Raw genomic sequence first — 20,185 nt, forward strand, 5'->3', positions numbered from 1 at the left:
CAGTTTAATAAACACAAATGCAAAGTTCTAAATGTTAAGTCGGGTTATCGAAGCTAAAACCTTGGATAGTTTCGAATTTAGGTTGGATAAATACATGAGTGAGAGGGGTTGGATTTGAGTGGGACTTCCACGTGAGTAAATAGAATTATCAAAGCTTATTGCTTGAGTAACGTTTATTCTATTAGTGGGGTGGATGTGTGAAGTACCTGCCTAGTATGGGCCAACAGGCCTACTGCAGTGTTCCTTATGTTCTTAAAATAATCATGCCACATATAAACTAAATAATGTAGATCTTAATGCTACTGATTGCAAAAAGGATTTAGTTCTGGTTAGCAGTAATGTAAAACCAAGACAACAGTGCATAAATGTTCGCAATACAATTAACAGAATCCTTAGCATCATATCTAGAAGTATAAATAATAGAGGTCCTCAGGTTGTTCTTCAACTCTGTATATCCTTGGTTAGGCCTCATTTAGATTATGCTACACAGTTTTGGTCACCGTATTACAGAATGGATATACTAAATGCTCTGGAAAACGTATAAAGGAGGATGACAGAGTTGATCCCATTTAGCAGAAATCTTGTGTGATGAATGGTTTTGAAAACCGACAAGTTGAAGAACTGAGACACTTATGCAACATATGGGAATCTTTATTGAAGAAACGTTTCGCCACACAGTGGCTTCATCAGTCCAATATAAGGCAGGAAGGTATAAGGAGAGGGAGAGTTTGAGGTAATCAGTCCCTCAGCCTGGAGTCGATGTGTTTAGTCCATCAATCTTGTAGAAAGTACAGCACAGGGTCGTAGACGTGGCTTATATACTGTAGTCAGGTGAGGCGAAGCAGGAGGCGGGGTCATAGTGGAGCCATCCACTAGTCTACGTAGGTCTTTGTCCAAAGATTGGACAAGTTTGAAGAATTCATTGTGTCAAGATCCCATGATGATGCAGTGTCTGACAGATGTCCAATCTTTGGATGAAGACCTGTGCTGTACTTTCTACAAGATTGATGGACTGAACACATCGACTCCAGGCTGAGGGACCAATTACCTCAAACTCCTCCTCTCCTTATGCCTTCCTGCTTTATATAAGACGTATGAAGCCACTGTGTGGCAAAACGTTTCTTCAATAAAGATTCCCGTATGTCGCATAAGTGTCTCAATTCTTCATCAGAAATCTTCCCTATGAGGATAGACTGAGGGCCCTGAATCTGTACTCTCTAGAAAGGCATAGAATTAGGAGGGATGTGATTGAGGTGTATAAATGGAAAACAGGAATAAATAAAGGGGATGTAAATAGCATGCTAAAAATATCTAGCCATGACAAGACTCGCAGCAATGGCTTCAAGTTGGAAAAATTCAGATTCAGGAAGGATATGGGAAAGCACTGGTTCGGTAATAAAGTCGTGGATGAGTGGAGCAAACTCCTGAGTACCATCATAGAAGCTAAAATGTTGTGTAATTTTAAAAATAGGTTAGATAAATATAAGAGTGGATGTGAGTTGGACCTGACTAGCTTGTGCTAGTAAGTCTGATGGCGTGCTCCTTCCTTAAGTGAATGTCACCTGACTAGGTTGGGTCAGTGTCTCATAAGCCGGTAGGTGACTTGGACCTGCCTTGCATGGACCAGTAGGCCTGCTACAGTATTCCTTCTTTCTTTTGTTATATAATTAACTATTTTATCAATAACCGTTCAGGGACCTTAAATATAAATATGTATCATTCTATATCCATTAAGTTGAACATAGTCAAATTACACGATAAATTACCCTCATTATCTTACTTCACTAACATACTAAAAAATTTAGCAACATTGTGTCCCAATTACAGTTTGACTCCCTTTTCTTGCATATAAAAATCCTAAAAATAAATATTGGAAGTGCTAAACTTGCAGGGTTCATACTGTGCCTGGGGGATGGGGGACAAGCATGCTGAATCAATTATTATTATTATAATCAAGGGGGAAGCGCTAACCCAGAGGATTATACAGCGCCTGGGGGGGGGGATGTGGAAGGCGTTCAGGCTTAATTCGGGGAACTGGAGCACAGATCCAATTCCCCAAATCAAGAGCCCCTCACCAACATCAAGGAACCTTCCTTGAGGGGATGCTGAATCAAGAGCTTGAAAGAATCAATCACCATAAGAGGCTGGGATCATGAGATCTAACTCAGATCATTGACGTAGAGGGACTGAGCTCATGATTATGGGGGAGCGCTAAACCCATAGCGATTATATAGCGCCTGTGATGGTGGAAGGGGTGGAATGGAAAGCATTCAGGCTTAATTCGGACTGGGCTCATGAGATCTTTCAGATCATTAAGGTAGAGGAGGGTAGTAAGTTCATTCAGGTGTACATAAATACAATTACAGAGATTATCATACATAGCAGCATATGTGTAGAGAACCTAGGATAACCCGAAAAAGTCAAAGTGACTTATTTCCATTGGGGTCCTTTGAAGATTGCCACAAACCTAAAAGCAGTTTAACAGTGCAATTTGCTTTCAACAGGGGATAAACAAAAGGCACCAAGGTATAAATGTAGACCGTGATGATGAAGCGGATCTAACTTAGAAAGAGTTGTAGGAGAAGCCGCAGAATAGACTTGGTTTTCATAATCCAGCTTGGACTAGACGAGGGTAGAACGCTCAAGAATTTTAAGGAGATTCAGCTGACCATGGCAAGCTGCCTTCAAAGAGGAAATATGAGGTTTCCATGTCAACCAGCGATTGAATAGAAGACCAAGAAACTTGACCATATCACATCCTGAAATACATGAGAAGTGTAAATATAATGGAATATCAGGGACAAGAGGACACCTAGCGAAGGTAATGAAATGGGTTTTCGCACTAGAAAATTTAAATCCACGAGAAGTGACCCAATGGGAAACACGGTCAATTGCATCTGAAAAGAGACCACTACCAGTCGACAGTCAGCACCTGCGTAAACTATAGTGAAGTCATCCATATAAAGTGATGACCAGATATGCAATGGAAGAATGGAAGGTAGGTCATTTATAGCCAAGAGAAAAAGGAGTGCTAAGGACACAACCTTGTGGGAATCCCTCGGCCTGAGCAAAATCTGAGGAGAGCAAGGCACCAACATGGACATAAAAGTGTCTTTCAGATAAAGCAGCAAGGAAGGTCGGTAGATTACTGCGGAGGCCTAAGGATTGGGCCTGGGCTAAGATGTTATACCTCCAAGTGGTGTCATATTCCTTCTCGAGATCAAAGAAGACTGCTTGGATGGAGTGTTTATTAACAAAGGCATTTCACACACATGTATCTATGTGGAGCAAGGGGTTCAAAGTAGAGCGGCCCTTGCGAAAGCCATGTTGGCGAGGAGAGAGACTATTGCAAGTCTCCAAATACCATATCAGACGTCTGTTCACCAATCATTCCATCACCTTGCAGACTACACTGGTCAGAGCACTGGGGTGATAGTGAGAGGTATCAAGCCCCGAAGTGCATGGTTTCGAGGCTAGGCTTATGAGAACTCTCAGATCATTGAGGTAAAGAATTATTATAATCATAACTAAGCACTAAACCCACAAGGGTTGCGAGAGGTGCAACTTGGTTCACAATATCTCTCAGATTATCAAGGGAGAAGAGGCTAGGCTCACAATATCTTTCTCAGATCATTGATCTGAGGAAGAGAAAAGCTCAAACTCCATGAATCAAGAACCCTTCACAAGGATCAAGGCATCACTCTTGATGCATTATCTAGACACATTACAGATTTTGTTTTTGTACAGACACAAATTTTTCATATTTATTTTGATTATTTTCATCAGGTCCCAAGGGGAAGATAAATCCAGTTCCTTGGATCAAGAGCCCTTGATGCTGAGGTAACATGTGAATGCAAAACAATAGACTGAAGTGTCAATTAGCATTCTCAAATTATAATTTTCAGCAAGTGCTGAACACCTATGGAACTTTCTTTTTTGTTACATTCATGAAGAACATGTGATGCCATTAGGGTGTCACATAGTGCCTGGAGAAATAAGCAATCAGATTTGATCCAGGAGAAGGGAAGGTCCAACTCCTTGGATCATAAGCCCCCTTACTGGTATCAAGGAACCTCCCTTGAAAGGCAAGGGAGAGCTCAAATTCCTAGGATCATGAGCCCTTCACTAACATCAAAAAAAACCCCTTTCCCTTTAAGGTTCTTACAATGTAACTATTATGTAGAATAGAGCTGTATATTACAAGTGTACTGAATTAAAAAAAATCCATCATTGATGCAAATGCATGGTCAATCACAACAGTACAATTCAAGCCTTGTACACAGGCTTTAATTTCCCATTTCTGCAATACACTCAACCAGTGTTTCCCCATACTGTATTAGGTTAAATCACAAACTTTTCGAATAGTGGAAACTTTTATTTCTCATTAGGATTTACCAGTCAATAAAATACAGAAATATAACATGACATACAGGAAAAAACTGACAATACGCTGGCTTAGAGCCTTAGATACCAGGGTTGTATATCCTGGGTGTGCTAGGTGAGTGCTGCACACCCACCAAAGATGTAGATTCATCATAAATATTAAGCTCACTCAATAATATAATCATGGATCACAGTGGGGAAACTAATTTTTGTCATCTGTTATGAAATACTGTATGTATATTTTCGAGTAATACTTATGCCAGAGTAGTAGGTTCAGTATGGTAGTACAGTGCACACCCCGTGGCAATAACCACCGTACGTCACTGTAAGATACTGACTAACCTGGAGCTTATGGAGCACTGGACTAAGTATTGAAAATAAAGCTTTACTACTGTCATTTCCCTGCATCAGTGGACTTCAAACATGGCAGCAAGGAGAAAGCTGGAGAGAGTGGGGCTGCCATGTTTAAGAGCAATGTATAGTGAGAATATAATGCAGAATATTAAGAGTACCAGTGAAAGTGTAGTTGCTGAGAGTATAATTCAAAGGACTGAGGAGGGGTTGTTAAGGTAGTTTGTGCATTTAGAGAGGGAGCAAATTAAGATAAACAGAAGGGTGCATAAATTTGGGGTGAAAGGAGGGGTAGGGTTTGTCCTAGGAGAGGTTGGAGGGAGTGGCTAAGAGGTTTTGAGTGTTGAGGCTTGAGCACACAAAAAGTTTGTGTGAGTATTATATTGGAGAGGAGACAAGTGGCTATTATAACTTGACATGCTGTTGGAATATGAGCAAGGTAACATCTATACTAGGATTCTAGGAAACTGGTTAGCAGGACTCAAGTCCTGGGGATGGTAAGTAGTGTCAGCGCTCAGAAGAAATAGTGATGTTGCACTTTGGGTCACATGATCTGTCATACACTTCTGGCAATACAGCTATTAACAGAATGAGTGATGGTGAATATGTTTACTTTCCCTCTGTTTGTGATAGCCGTGTATAAAAAAACTCAATTATACTTGCAAAATATTTTGTACAAATGAAATAGTGAAAGCTTCATAGCTACTACAATCACATACATAATTCAATTATCACTAAAAGCCTTTAGTCATATCTCCATCTTGGGGGATTGCATTCTTTACAATTTATGACACTAAAATCATTAGTTGAGCTACACAAATAATTGCTGGATTCATCAGATTCACCTACAACAGCCAGATTAATATGTTTGCTTTAAGCTTTATCAACATAAAATATATGAAACCATAAATGCTAAAAAAGCCTACATAAAATAGTCCAATATAAAATCTGACATGACAAATGGTGATCAGCATTATGATGCTAAACACAAACTTCCATATTTTCCAAACTATTTAAAGTAACTAGCCCTAATTCTATCTTCAAAATTTACTTTCCTGTAACTGTCTGCTAGCACATTACTGACTGCTATAATTGTAAACAGGTCTACATTAAGGGCAAACAGTCTTGCCTTATTTCTTGGCAGCTCGTCCCCGGCCCCTCCCTCTACCCCTCCTGCCTTGGGGAGAAGTCACTTCTATCTTTGTCTTATCCTCACTGGGCATGTCGTCGTCCTTCACCACTGGCTCCTGCACCTTCCCTACTGCTTTTTTTCCAGCTTCTGACTTTACTGTTTCAGTTTCTTCTGTCTTTTTTGATGGTTCTTCCTTCATGCTGCAGAGTATATAATAACTATAAAAACTGTTCATGAAAACTGTCTTGCACACCACTAATTTTAAACTTTTAAATAAAAGTTCTTGCATGGACCAGACAATACTTGTTGCCCAAGGTCATTCCTCAAGTACGTACATAATTTTAAGTCATCCTATTTGCAAGTATAGCACTTTAGCCATGTTGAATTATACTAATTACTTTATATATATTGGTAAATATTAGAGGTAGAACTCACTTTATCACAATACTTGACTGAAATGACATGTTTTGACAACTGTGACCTGCTATACATTTGACATGAACAAAACTGATTCTTTTTTCAATAGTTTTTATAGTTTGATATAGTATGTGAAATGTCAGAGTATCAGCACTGAAACAAGCAGCAACATTCAGGAATATAATAGCATTAGGCAGACAAGTTAATTTGTAAATATAAAAGAAAGGCCAAACAATATTAATGTGATAATACTAATAAGAATGTTCCCAAAAAATTCAGAAACTTAAGAAAACTCTCAAAATGTCAGGAACTTCCCTACTTACCGACAATCTTCCTCTTCAGCTTCTGATTCAATTTTCTCTTTTGAATGATCCTTCAGTAATACTGAGGCCTCATTCTCATCTTCACCCTTTAACAACCAGAAAGTCACAATAGTACTTGTACATGAAAATACATAGTGCATATGGAAATATTTAAGGAAACTATGTTGAATAATGCTTTAGTGAGAAAATAAACTAAATTTAAAATTTTTATAAAAATGAAATCATGTCTCAACAACCCATTCAAATCATTGGGGAAACTATCACTAAGTAACTCACACAGCTTTCTGGCTGCTCCTGCTCCACTTCATTGTCTTCCTCATCCTCGTCCTCTTCCTCCTCTTCACCCTCGCCCTCTTCATAATCGTCTTCCTCACCCTCTCCCTCTTCATCATCTTCCTCAAAATCCTCACCACTCTGTATTTCTTCATCCTCAGCTGCTCCATGATTGACTTTGCCACCAGTTTCCATATCTCCATCATCCGAGGCTTCGTCTACTGTTTCCATGTTGTGCATGTCCTCGAAACTGATCTCCTCCCCTTCATCCTGTTCCCCATTCTTCTTCTTTGCTTCAGATTCCTCTTCCCTCTTCCTTGCTTCCTCCTCTTGTTTCTTTTTCTCTATTTCTGCCTTTTCAGCTTCCTCTTCAAGTCTCTTTTTCTCAAGCTCTTTCTCCTCCTGGATAAGAATAGAATAAAATGTTAATAGAATAAGTGTTAACATATGTAATTAATAATGTTTAGCCCTCTTTTTTTTTTTAACTCAGTGGCCATCTCCTGCCAAGGCAGCTGACACAAAGATGAAAACACATCCACCATCATTCATTCTGTCTTCCTAGAAGTAGGATGACATCACAGTCAGATCACCCTCTGACTGCAATATCCTTACCCCTCCTCCAGAGTTCAGGCACTGCTCTTCCCATCTCAAGGACCAAAGTCTGGCTATCTGGTTTCCCAGAATCCCTCCATAAAAGCTACCTTGCTCACACTCCAACAGCATGTCCATTAAAAACCACTCATTTCCATTCACTTCTAACATGCTCACATGAGCTCACCAGAAGTAAATTAAAGAGACCACTGCTCCACAATACTGCATACGTTTACCAACTTTTATAAACACTAAATTTTCATCATGCATTATGTAGAAAGATAACTAAATTAAACAGTGTACAAAAAGAACAAAAAGGCAAAATACCACGACTGGAACAACACACCAATAACCAGCACACAGGAGAGAGAAATTTACAATGTTTCAGACCAACCTGTAAATGGTCCAAGTTGGACTGAAATGTGTTGTAAGCTTCTCTCTTCTATGTGCAGGTTATTTGTGTAAACAAGTGCACACTTCCACTTGAAGTTGTGCTTCACAATGCTCATTTTTACAACAATACTCAACTTATGAATTTATGCAGAACAAAACTTTTAATGCTGAAGGAAACAACTAGCTGCTGTCAACAGGACAAAGTGCCATTTGTTTTTTAATACATCAGACATTTCCTAGCAAAGTTGAGTTGCCCAAAGGAGAAAACATACACCATCAAACAATTTATTAGCTTTCTTGCCAGAAGTGCACAGACATCACCAGTACAAACGATCCTTTGAAGCAAAGCATTCTAACATATCCACTCACAGCAGAAAGGTTCATTTCATGCCAGCTAACCTCTAATTTGTTAAGATGATTCTTCAAATTGTTGTAATGCTCGAGAGATTTGAAGTGTTCTACAGTTTCTTCAGCAGTGTGCAACCGAGCCTGGGGGCACACTTCGCACCGGTAGTGTGCTTTCACCTGAATGAAGTTTAAGCCTGAAAAAAGATGTTTCAAATCTAACTCCCACAATACTCAAAAGTACATCTCTATAATTATGGAGTTCCTACTATTTGTAATTACTCTATTTTTCATTTTTTTTTTCAACAGACCAGCTGTATCCCACTAAGGCAGGGTGACCTAAAAACACAAAAGTTTCTCTTTTTAAATTTAGTAATGCATACAGGAGAAGGGATTACTAGCCCTTTGCTCCCGGCATTTTAGTTGCCTCTTACATCACGCATGGCTTACGGAAAAAGAATTCTATTCCACTTCCCCATGGAGATTTTTTTCATTGTTATTTTTGCAAATTCCTTTATAAATCAATGAAAATGACAATGTACCTTACCTGAGAAATCTGAATAAACATTCAGTAATGCATTTTCAGACTTATATTCTACCTGTAAAATTCCTACATACATGATATGTATCAGAATATAACCCAAGTTTTACTGTATATGGATGAAAGGGAGGAAGAATGAGAAGGCACTTATTTTTAACCGAGGCATTAAGCAGTAGGTACTTGGATCATCCCCACCTCAATGGTTAAGTCTCAAGCCTAGTGTGCATGATAAAAAAAAAAAAATTCCTATTGATATCCAATGCAAATTATAAAAAAAAAAAAAACCTTTTCTGCGTGCTGGTGACTTAGGGAAGGTTCAACGTTATGTACTTAAGGGTCAATAATAACCTTTACACAGGCTTCACAGCCGATACCTCTTTGGTAACAGCATCTCAACTTACCTCGAGGTATGGAGGGGTTGTAAGGCATCAGTGTTTCTGCATCAGTCACTACTGCAGCTGGACTTTTCTTCAACTGAGCTATAGCTTTAGCAAATAACTTCCCTTCCTCTGTAGAATAAAATATAAAAAAACATGATTATATAAAAAACTATAAGCAAAATTGCCTATTTAATCACAATGTTGCAAATATACAAATTATTATTTTTTATTATCACACTGGCCGATTCCCACCAAGGCAGGGTGGCCTGAAAAAGAAAAACTTTCACCATCATTCACTCCATCACTGTCTTGCCAGAAGGGTGCTTCACACTACAGTTTTTGAACTGCAACATTAACACCCCTCCTTCAGAGTGCAGGCACTGTACTTCCCATCTCCAGGACTCAAGTCCGGCCTGCCGGTTTCCCTGAACCCCTTCATAAATGTTACTTTGCTCACACTCCAACAGCACATCAAGTATTAAAAACCATTTGTCTCCATTCACTCCTATCAAACACGCTCACGCATGCCTGCTGGAAGTCCAAGCCCCTCGCACACAAAACCTCCTTTACCCCCTCCCTCCAACCTTTCCTAGGCTGACCCCTACTCCGCCTTCCTTCCACTACAGACTGATACACTCTTGAAGTCACTCTGTTTCGCTCCATTCTCTCTATATGTCCAAACCACCTCAACAACCCTTCCTCAGCCCTCTGGACAACAGTTTCGGTAATCCCGCACCTCCTCCTAACTTCCAAACTACGAATTCTCTGCATTATATTCACACCACACATTGCCCTCAGACATGACATCTCCACTGCCTCCAGCCTTCTCCTCGCTGCAACATTCATCACCCATGCTTCACACCCATACAAGAATGTTGGTAAAACTATACTCTCATACATTCCCCTCCTTGCCTCCAAGGACAAAGTTCTTTGTCTCCACAGACTCCTAAGTGCACCACTCACCCTTTTCCCCTCATCAATTCTATGATTCACCTCATCTTTCATAGACCCATCCGCTGACACATCCACTCCCAAATATCTGAATACATTCACCTCCTCCATACTCTCTCCCTCCAATCTGATATCCAATCTTTCATCACCTAATCTTTTTGTTATCCTCATAACCTTACTCTTTCCTGTATTCACTTTTAATTTTCTTCTTTTGCACACCCTACCAAATTCATCCACCAATCTCTGCAACTTCTCTTCAGAGTCTCCCAAGAACACAGTGTCATCAGCAAAGAGTAACTGTGACAACTCCCACTTTATGTGTGATTCTTTATCTTTTAACTCCACGCCTTTTGCCAAGACCCTCGCATTTACTTCTCTTACAACCCCATCTATAAATATATTAAACAACCACGGTGACATCACACATCCTTGTCTAAGGCCTACTTTTACTGGGAAATAATTTCCCTCTTTCCTACATACTCTAACTTGAGCCTCACTATCCTCATAAAAACTCTTCACTGCTTTCAGTAACCTACCTCCTACACCATACACCTGCAACATCTGCCACATTGCCCCCCTATCCACCCTGTCATACGCCTTTTCCAAATCCATAAATGCCACAAAGATCTCTTTAGCCTTATCTAAATACTGTTCACTTATATGTTTCACTGTAAACACCTGGTCCACACACCCCCTACCTTTCCTAAAGCCTCCTTGTTCATCTGCTATCCTATTCTCCGTCTTACTCTTAATTCTTTCAATAATAACTCTACCATACACTTTACCAGGTATACTCAACAGACTTATCCCCCTATAATTTTTGCACTCTCTTTTGTCCCCTTTGCCTTTATACAAAGGAACTATGCATGCTCTCTGCCAATCCCTAGGTACCTTACCCTCTTCCATACATTTATTAAATAATTGCACCAACCACTCCAAAACTATATCCCCACCTGCTTTTAACATTTCTATCTTTATCCCATCAATCCCGGCTGCCTTACCCCCTGATTATATAGCTTTGTACAGTGTCTCAACACTTCCTGACCATAATTTAACTCACCATTCTCGGAAACACCAGCATCTTCTGTCTCCTCCTCCTCTTCTTCCTTCTGTTTCTGCTCAAGCTCCAACTTATTCTGTTTTTAAGTACAAATTCAATGAAACCTGAATTCTCTAAAAATGCAAACCATGTTCCTTTCCCAAATTTTGCAAGGAAGCAGACACTAAGAAAACTTATAATCCAAGTAGGGTACATAATGCATTTTTAATATATCCTAAAGTAAAATGGGTTATCTAGTAACATTACGCTTACAAATATAGTGCAGCTGCAGCTGTACCTTAATAGTATACAAAATTAACAACCAACACCTTGGTGCTTGTACTCTCCTTCTCTCTCCCTCAACTGTCTTTCCCTTTATATCTTTAAATAATGGTTCTTAGGGAAAAAGGGAAAGTGCAACTAATGTGATATTTTATCAGTGGTGGCTTGTAATGCCAGTAATATCTATACTATCGTACCACATCAAACTACTATTTTTAACCCTTTCAGGGTCCAGAGGCCAAGTTTCAAAGTGTGCACCAGGGTCCAAGAATTTTCAAAAAATAATTTTGTTATTTTTCTTATGAAATGGTAGAGAATCTTTTTCTGAAAATAAGAAAACAAAAAGTACAAAATTTGATGGAAAACTGACCAAGTTATGCTCTCGCAAATTTTGATCTGTCAGCGATATTTACGCATCGGCGATTTTGCCAACTTTGACCCCCATTTTAGGCCAATTACATTATTCCAGTCGACCAAATTCTTAGCTATTTCACTAGTATTACTTCTATCGATTGAGCACAAGAAATCGCCAAGTCAACTGTTTCAACTACAAAATAAAGTGATTGGAAATTGGTAATTTGGTAAATTTAATGCAAAGTTCAAAATACACTACTCCAATTTCAAAATAGGGTCCAGAATAAACAATGCAGGCATTCGTGGCACTAAACTAACATTTCCTCTTTTCATTAGTTACGTTCTCAGGCTTTACAAATAAATTCCATTTTGATTTTTTATTCAAACCAAAAAATAGAAGATTTACTGTTATGCAATATTGTAATAATTGTATAAATAATATCACCACATTTGTGAACGTATATTAGACCCACCAGCTGGCGTGTATTAGATGTGTTAGGTCATTTGTTTACTCTTGAACATCAGCAAAAATTTAACATTTCCGCTACTTTCAGCTCAGTTTCAAACCATTTCCAGTAATGAAACCAATCAAAATCATCTCTATTTCTGTAATATATCTTCCATTCTTATAGGTAGTAGGTTGGTAGACAGCAACCACCCAGGGAGGTACTACCGTCCTGCCAAGTGAGTGTAAAACGAAGCCTGTGATTGTTTTACATGATGGTAGGATTGCTGAGGTCTTTTGTCTGTCTCATAAATATGCAAGATTACAGGCATGTCTTGCTACTTCTACTTGCACTTAGGTCACACTACACATACATGTACACATTTATTTATACACACTCATCTGAGTTTTCTTTGATTTTATCTTAATAGTTCTTGGTCTTATTAATTTTCCTTTTATATCCATGGGGAAGTGGAATAAGAATCTTTCCTCCGTAAGCCATGCGTGTTGTAAAAGTCAACTAAAATGCCGGGAACAATGGGCTAGTAACCCCTTTTCCTGTAAAGATTACTAAAAAGAATAAGAAGAAGAAAATTGTCAAAGTGGGAAGTCTGAATGTGCGTGGATGTTGTGCAGATGATAAGAAAGAGATGATTGTGGATGTTATGAATGAGAAGAAGCTGGATGTCCTGGCTTTAAGTGAAACAAAGCTGAAGGGGGTGGGAGAGTTTCAGTGGAGAGGAATAAATGGGATTAGGTCAGGGGTTTCAAATAGAGTTAGAGCTAAAGAAGGAGTAGCAATAATGTTGAAGGATAAGCTATGGCAGGAAAAGAGGGACTATAAATGTATTAATTCAAGGATTATGTGGAGTAAAATAAAGATTGGATGTGAAAAGTGGGTTATAATAAGCGTGTATGCACCTGGAGAAGAGAGAAGTGTAGAGGAGAGAGAGAGATTTTGGGAAATGTTGAGTGAATGCGTGGGGAGTTTTGAATCAAGTGTGAGAGTAATGGTGGTTGGGGATTTCAATGCTAAAGTGGGTAAAAATGTTATGGAGGGAGTAGTAGGTAAATTTGGGGTGCCAGGGGTAAATGTAAATGGGGAGCCTTTAATTGAGCTATGTGTAGAAAGAAATTTGGTAATAAGTAATACATATTTTATGAAAAAGAGGATAAATAAATATACAAGGTATGATGTAGCACGTAATGAAAGTAGTTTATTAGATTATGTATTGGTGGATAAAAGGTTGATGGGTAGGCTCCAGGATGTACATGTTTATAGAGGGGCAACTGATATATCGGATCATTATTTAGTTGTAGCTACAGTTAGAGTAAGAGGTAGATGGGAAAAGAGGAAGGTGGCAACAACAAGTAAGAGGGAGGTGAAAGTGTATAAACTAAGGGAGGAGGAAGTTCGGGTGAGATATAAGCGACTATTGGCAGAAAGGTGGGATAGTGCAAAGATGAGTAATGGGGGGGTTGAAGAGGGTTGGAATAGTTTTAAAAATGCAGTATTAGAATGTGGGGCAGAAGTTTGTGGTTATAGGAGGGTGGGTGCAGGAGGAAAGAGGAGTGATTGGTGGAATGATGAAGTAAAGGGTGTGATAAAAGAGAAAAAGGTAGCTTATGAGAGGTTTTTACAAAGCAGAAGTGTTATAAGAAGAGCAGAATATATGGAGAGTAAAAGAAAGGTAAAGAGAGTGGTGAGAGAGTGCAAAAGGAGAGCAGATGATAGAGTGGGAGAGGCACTGTCAAGAAATTTTAATGAAAATAAGAAAAAATTTTGGAGTGAGTTAAACAAGTTAAGAAAGCCAAGGGAAAATATGGATTTGTCAGTTAAAAACAGAGTAGGGGAGTTAGTAGATGGGGAGATGGAGGTATTAGGTAGATGGCGAGAATATTTTGAGGAACTTTTAAATGTTAAGGAAGAAACAGAGGCAGTAATTTCATGCACTGGTCAGGGAGGTATACCATCTTTTAGGAGTGAAGAAGAGCAGAATGTAAGTGTGGGGGAGGTACGTGAGGCATTACGTAAAATGAAAGGGGGTAAAGCAGCTGGTACTGATGAGATCATGACAGAAATGTTAAAAGCAGGGGGGGATATAGTGTTGGAGTGGTTGGTACTTTTGTTTAATAAATGTATGAAAGAGGGGAAGGTACCTAGGGATTGGCGGAGAGCATGTATAGTCCCTTTATATAAAGGGAAAGGGGACAAAAGAGACTGTAAAAATTATAGAGGAATAAGCTTACTGAGTATACCAGGAAAAGTGTACGGTAGGGTTATAATTGAAAGAATTAGAGGTAAGACAGAATGTAGGATTGCGGATGAGCAAGGAGGTTTCAGAGTGGGTAGGGGATGTGTAGATCAAGTGTTTACATTGAAGCATATATGTGAACAGTATTTAGATAAAGGTAGGGAAGTTTTTATTGCATTTATGGATTTAGAAAAGGCATATGATAGAGTGGATAGAGGAGCAATGTGGCAGATGTTGCAAGTATATGGAATAGGTGGTAAGTTATTAAATGCTGTAAAGAGTTTTTATGAAGATAGTGAGGCTCAGGTTAGGGTGTGTAGAAGAGAGGGAGACTATTTCCCGGTAAAAGTAGGTCTTAGACAGGGATGTGTAATGTCACCATGGTTGTTTAATATATTTATAGATGGGGTTGTTAAGGAAGTAAATGCTAGGGTGTTTGGGAGAGGGGTGGGATTAAATTATGGGGAATCAAATTCAAAATGGGAATTGACACAGTTACTTTTTGCTGATGATACTGTGCTTATGGGAGATTCTAAAGAAAAATTGCAAAGGTTAGTGGATGAGTTTGGGAATGTGTGTAAAGGTAGAAAGTTGAAAGTGAACATAGAAAAAAGTAAGGTGATGAGGGTGTCAAATGATTTAGATAAAGAAAAATTGGATATCAAATTGGGGAGGAGGAGTATGGAAGAAGTGAATGTTTTCAGATACTTGGGAGTTGACGTGTCGGCGGATGGATTTATGAAGGATGAGGTTAATCATAGAATTGATGAGGGAAAAAAGGTGAGTGGTGCGTTGAGGTATATGTGGAGTCAAAAAACGTTATCTATGGAGGCAAAGAAGGGAATGTATGAAAGTATAGTAGTACCAACACTCTTATATGGGTGTGAAGCTTGGGTGGTAAATGCAGCAGCGAGGAGACGGTTGGAGGCAGTGGAGATGTCCTGTTTAAGGGCAATGTGTGGTGTAAATATTATGCAGAAAATTCGGAGTGTGGAAATTAGGAGAAGGTGTGGAGTTAATAAAAGTATTAGTCAGAGGGCAGAAGAGGGGTTGTTGAGGTGGTTTGGTCATTTAGAGAGAATGGATCAAAGTAGAATGACATGGAAAGCATATAAATCTATAGGGGAAGGAAGGCGGGGTAGGGGTCGTCCTCGAAAGGGTTGGAGAGAGGGGGTAAAGGAGGTTTTGTGGGTAAGGGGCTTGGACTTCCAGCAGGCGTGCGTGAGCGTGTTAGATAGGAGTGAATGGAGACGAATGGTACTTGGGACCTGACGATCTGTTGGAGTGTGAGCAGGGTAATATTTAGTGAAGGGATTCAGGGAAACCGGTTATTTTCATATAGTCGGACTTGAGTCCTGGAAATGGGAAGTACAATGCATGCACTTTAAAGGAGGGGTTTGGGATATTGGCAGTTTGGAGGGATATGTTGTGTATCTTTATATGTGTATGCTTCTAGACTGTTGTATTCTGAGCACCTCTGCAAAAACAGTGATAATGTGCGAGTGTGGTGAAAGTGTTGAATGATGATGAAAGTATTTTTCTTTTTGGGGATTTTCTTTCTTTTTTGGGTCACCCTGCCTCGGTGGGAGACGGCCGACTTGTTTAAAAAAAAAAAAAAAAAAAAAAATCTTCCATTCTATCAAATGAGAGCAAGAAATCGCAAATACAACTATAAAAACACACGAAAAAACACTGCAAAGTTGCTGTTTTAATAAAAATTATGGTCTCAGATTTTTTCTCTCATTATGCACTGTGTGCTGCAGGATTTGTTTTATGTGGTACACACATATCACATAGATGTATTCTTTCATATCTAGGCCCAAATTTACCGCTCACAGCTTATCAAAGTGAGCTGAGCTCATGGCGTAGATCTACAGTTTGGACCCTCAACGTAAAGCTGTAGATCTACGGCATGTACCGTGAAAGGGTTAAGAATTTTTTATCTTGTTTCAACAAAAAAACTAAAAAATTTGCTTATACGTAAATACATTGAAAACAATATACAACAAGTGGTGGCTAGTAATGCCAGTAATATCTATACTATCATATCGCATCAAACTACTATTTAGAATAGTTTTTTATCTAGTTTCAACAAAAAAATTAAAAACTCACTTATAAATACAATGGAAACAACATACAACAGTTGCAAATTATTTTAGCATAAGGTTGATGAAGTCATACGTCTGGCAGTAAGCATCTGGGGGAACTGAAGCTATGCAGCTTCTATGAACGAGCCGCAACTGTATTTTACTGTGGCAACATTTTGCTCCTGGAGAGCGAAACGTTGCCACAATAAAATGTCTCATTAGCTGCACTTGTGTCCTTTTACCTAACATATTGTCAGTTATTCTACCAACATTAATATAACTAATGATTATTAATATTTCAAAAAGAAATTATTTAAATAATACTGTACATACATGTACTGTATTTTTCAAGTCTAAAATCTAAATGTATATTTTTCAATTACTTATTTATCAATTAAATTAAGCTGAATTTCTGGTAATTTTTATGTACATGCTTACTAAATAATAATAAACTAATACAAATGCCTTATCTCATATACAAACATATTACAATCAAAAAGGGTCAATGTTTACCTTAAGGTGGACAAGAGTGAGTCTGTGTTCTTCCAGATCTGCCCTGTTGAAGTATGTGTTGTTGCAGCAGTCAACACGGAGGTAGTTCCTCAATGCCTAAGGTGAACAACTTTGTACTAAACAGCCAAAATTATCTGCATTAAATATTACAAACGAAAGTAATTTTTTATTATTATTATCACACTGGCCGATTCCCACCAAGGCAGGGTGGCCTGAAAAAGAAAAACTTTCACCATCATTCACTCCATCACTGTCTTGCCAGAAGGGTGCTTTACACTACAGTTTTTAAACTGCAACATTAACACCCCTCCTTCAGAGTGCAGGCACTGTACTTCCCATCTCCAGGACTCAAGTCCAGCCTGCCGGTTTCCCTGAACCCCTTCATAAATGTTACTTTGCTCACACTCCAACAGCACGTCAAGTATTAAAAACCATTTGTCTCCATTCACTCCTATCAAACACGCTCACGCATGCCTGCTGGAAGTCCAAGCCCCTCGCACACAAAACCTCCTTTTCCCCCTCCCTTCAACCTTTCCTAGGCCAACCCCTACCCCGCCTTCCTTCCACTACAGATTGATACACTCTTGAAGTCATTCTGTTTCGCTCCATTCTCTCTACATGTCCGAACCACCTCAACAACCCTTCCTCAGCCCTCTGGACAACAGTTTTGGTAATCCCGCACCTCCTCCTAACTTCCAAACTACGAATTCTCTGCACTACATTCACACCACACATTGCCCTCAGACATGACATCTCCACTGCCTCCAGCCTTCTCCTCGCTGCAACATTCATCACCCATGCTTCACACCCATATAAGAGCGTTGGTAAAACTATACTCTCATACATTCCCCTCTTTGCCTCCAAGGACAAAGTTCTTTGTCTCCACAGACTCCTAAGTGCACCACTCACCCTTTTCCCCTCATCAATTCTATGATTCACCTCATCTTTCATAGACCCATCCGCTGACACGTCCACTCCCAAATATCTAAATACATTCACCTCCTCCATACTCTCTCCTTCCAATCTGATATCCAATCTTTCATCACCTAATCTTTTTATCCTCATAACCTTACTCTTTCCTGTATTCACTTTTAATTTTCTTCTTTTGCATACCCTACCAAATTCATCCACCAATCTCTGCAACTTCTCTTCAGAATCTCCCAAGAGCACAGTGTCATCAGCAAAGAGCAACTGTGACAACTCCCACTTTATGTGTGATTCTTTATCTTTTAACTCCATGCCTCTTGCCAAGACCCTCGCATTTACTTCTCTTACAACCCCATCTATAAATATATTAAACAACCACGGTAACATCACACATCCTTGTCTAAGGCCTACTTTTACTGGGAAATAATTTCCCTCTTTCCTACATACTCTAACTTGACCCTCACTATCCTCATAAAAACTCTTCACTGCTTTCAGTAACCTACCTCCTATACCATACACCTGCAACATCTGCCACATTGCCCCCCTATCCACCCTGTCATACGCCTTTTCCAAATCCATAAATGCCACAAAGACCTCTTTAGCCTTATCTAAATACTGTTCACTTATATGTTTCACTGTAAACACCTGGTCCACACACCCCCAACCTTTCCTAAAGCCTCCTTGTTCATCTGCTATCCTATTCTCCGTCTTACTCTTAATTCTTTCAATAATAACTCTACCATACACTTTACCAGGTATACTCAACAGAATTATCCCCCTATAATTTTTGCACTCTCTTTTGTCCCCTTTGCCTTTATACAAAGAAACTATGCATGCTCTCTGCCAATCCCTAGGTACCTTACCCTCTTCCATACATTTATTAAATAATTGCACCAACCACTCTAAAACTATATCCCCACCTGCTTGTAACATTTCTATCTTTATCCCATCAATCCTGGCTGCCTTACCCCCTTTCATTTTACCTACTGCCTCACGAACTTCCCCACACTCACAACTGGCTCTTCCTCACTCCTACAAGATGTTATTCCTCCTTGCCCTATACACGAAATCACAGCTTCCCTATCTTCATCAACATTTAACAATTCCTCAAAATATTCCCTCCATCTTCCCAATACCTCTAACTCTCCATTTAATAACTCTCCTCTCCTATTTTTAACTGGCAAATCCATTTGTTCTCTAGGCTTCCTTAACTTGTTAATCTCACTCCAAAACTTTTTCTTATTTTCAACTAAATTTGCTGATAACATCTCACCCACTCTCTCATTTGCTCTCTTTTTACATTGATTCACCACTCTCTTAACCTCTCTCTTTTTCTCCATATACTCTTCCCTCCTTGCTTCACTTCTACTTTGTAAAAACTTCTCATATGCTAACTTTTTCTCCCTTACTACTCTCTTTACATCATCATTCCACCAATCACCCCTCTTCCCTCCCGCACCCACTTTCCTGTAACCACAAACTTCTGCTGAACACTCTAACATTACATTTTTAAACCTACCCCATACCTCTTCGACCCCATTGCCTATGCTCTCATTAGCCCATCTATCCTCCAATAGCTGTTTATATCTTACCCTAACTGCCTCCTCTTTTAGTTTATAAACCTTCACCTCTCTCTTCCCTGATGCTTCTATTCTCCTTGTATCCCATCTACCTTTTACTCTCAGTGTAGCTACAACTAGAAAGTGATCTGATATATCTGTGGCCCCTCTATAAACATGTACATCCTGAAGTCTACTCAACAGTCTTTTATCTACCAATACATAATCCAACAAACTACTGTCATTTTGCCCTACATCATATCTTGTATACTTATTTATCCTCTTTTTCTTAAAATATGAATTACCTATAACTAAACCCCTTTCTATACAAAGTTCAGTCAAAGGGCTCCCATTATCATTTACACCTGGCACCCCAAACTTACCTACCACACCCTCTCTAAAAGTTTCTCCTACTTTAGTGTTCAGGTCCCCTACCACAATTACTCTCTCACTTGGTTCAAAGGCTCCTATACATTCACTTAACATCTCCCAAAATCTCTCTCTCTCCTCTACATTCCTCCCTTCTCCAGGTGCATACACGCTTATTATGACCCACTTTTCGCATCCAACCTTTACCTTAATCCACATAATTCTTGAATTTACACATTCATATTCTCTTTTCTCCTTCCATAACTGATCCTTCA

At 39.2% G+C, this 20,185-nt stretch overlaps 1 protein-coding gene across 1 annotated transcript in view; it reads right to left on the minus strand.

The window, feature by feature from the left end:
• Positions 1 to 4,354: 4,354 nt before the first annotated feature.
• Positions 4,355 to 20,185, minus strand: part of LOC128698521 (zinc finger protein on ecdysone puffs) — a 40,409-nt gene continuing 24,578 nt past the window's right edge. Inside the window, exons 11-17 of the mRNA XM_053790779.2 lie at positions 17,056 to 17,151; positions 11,141 to 11,216; positions 9,151 to 9,258; positions 8,263 to 8,405; positions 6,883 to 7,281; positions 6,607 to 6,692; positions 4,355 to 6,066 (exon numbers count right to left, since the gene is read on the minus strand). Of these exons, the coding sequence (XP_053646754.1) occupies positions 5,865 to 6,066; positions 6,607 to 6,692; positions 6,883 to 7,281; positions 8,263 to 8,405; positions 9,151 to 9,258; positions 11,141 to 11,216; positions 17,056 to 17,151 (1,110 nt within the window). The 3' untranslated portion in view covers positions 4,355 to 5,864. The remainder of the gene's footprint in view (positions 6,067 to 6,606; positions 6,693 to 6,882; positions 7,282 to 8,262; positions 8,406 to 9,150; positions 9,259 to 11,140; positions 11,217 to 17,055; positions 17,152 to 20,185) is intronic.

This window comes from Cherax quadricarinatus, chromosome 88 (assembly GCF_038502225.1).
Source record: "Cherax quadricarinatus isolate ZL_2023a chromosome 88, ASM3850222v1, whole genome shotgun sequence".
NCBI lineage: Eukaryota > Metazoa > Arthropoda > Malacostraca > Decapoda > Parastacidae > Cherax > Cherax quadricarinatus.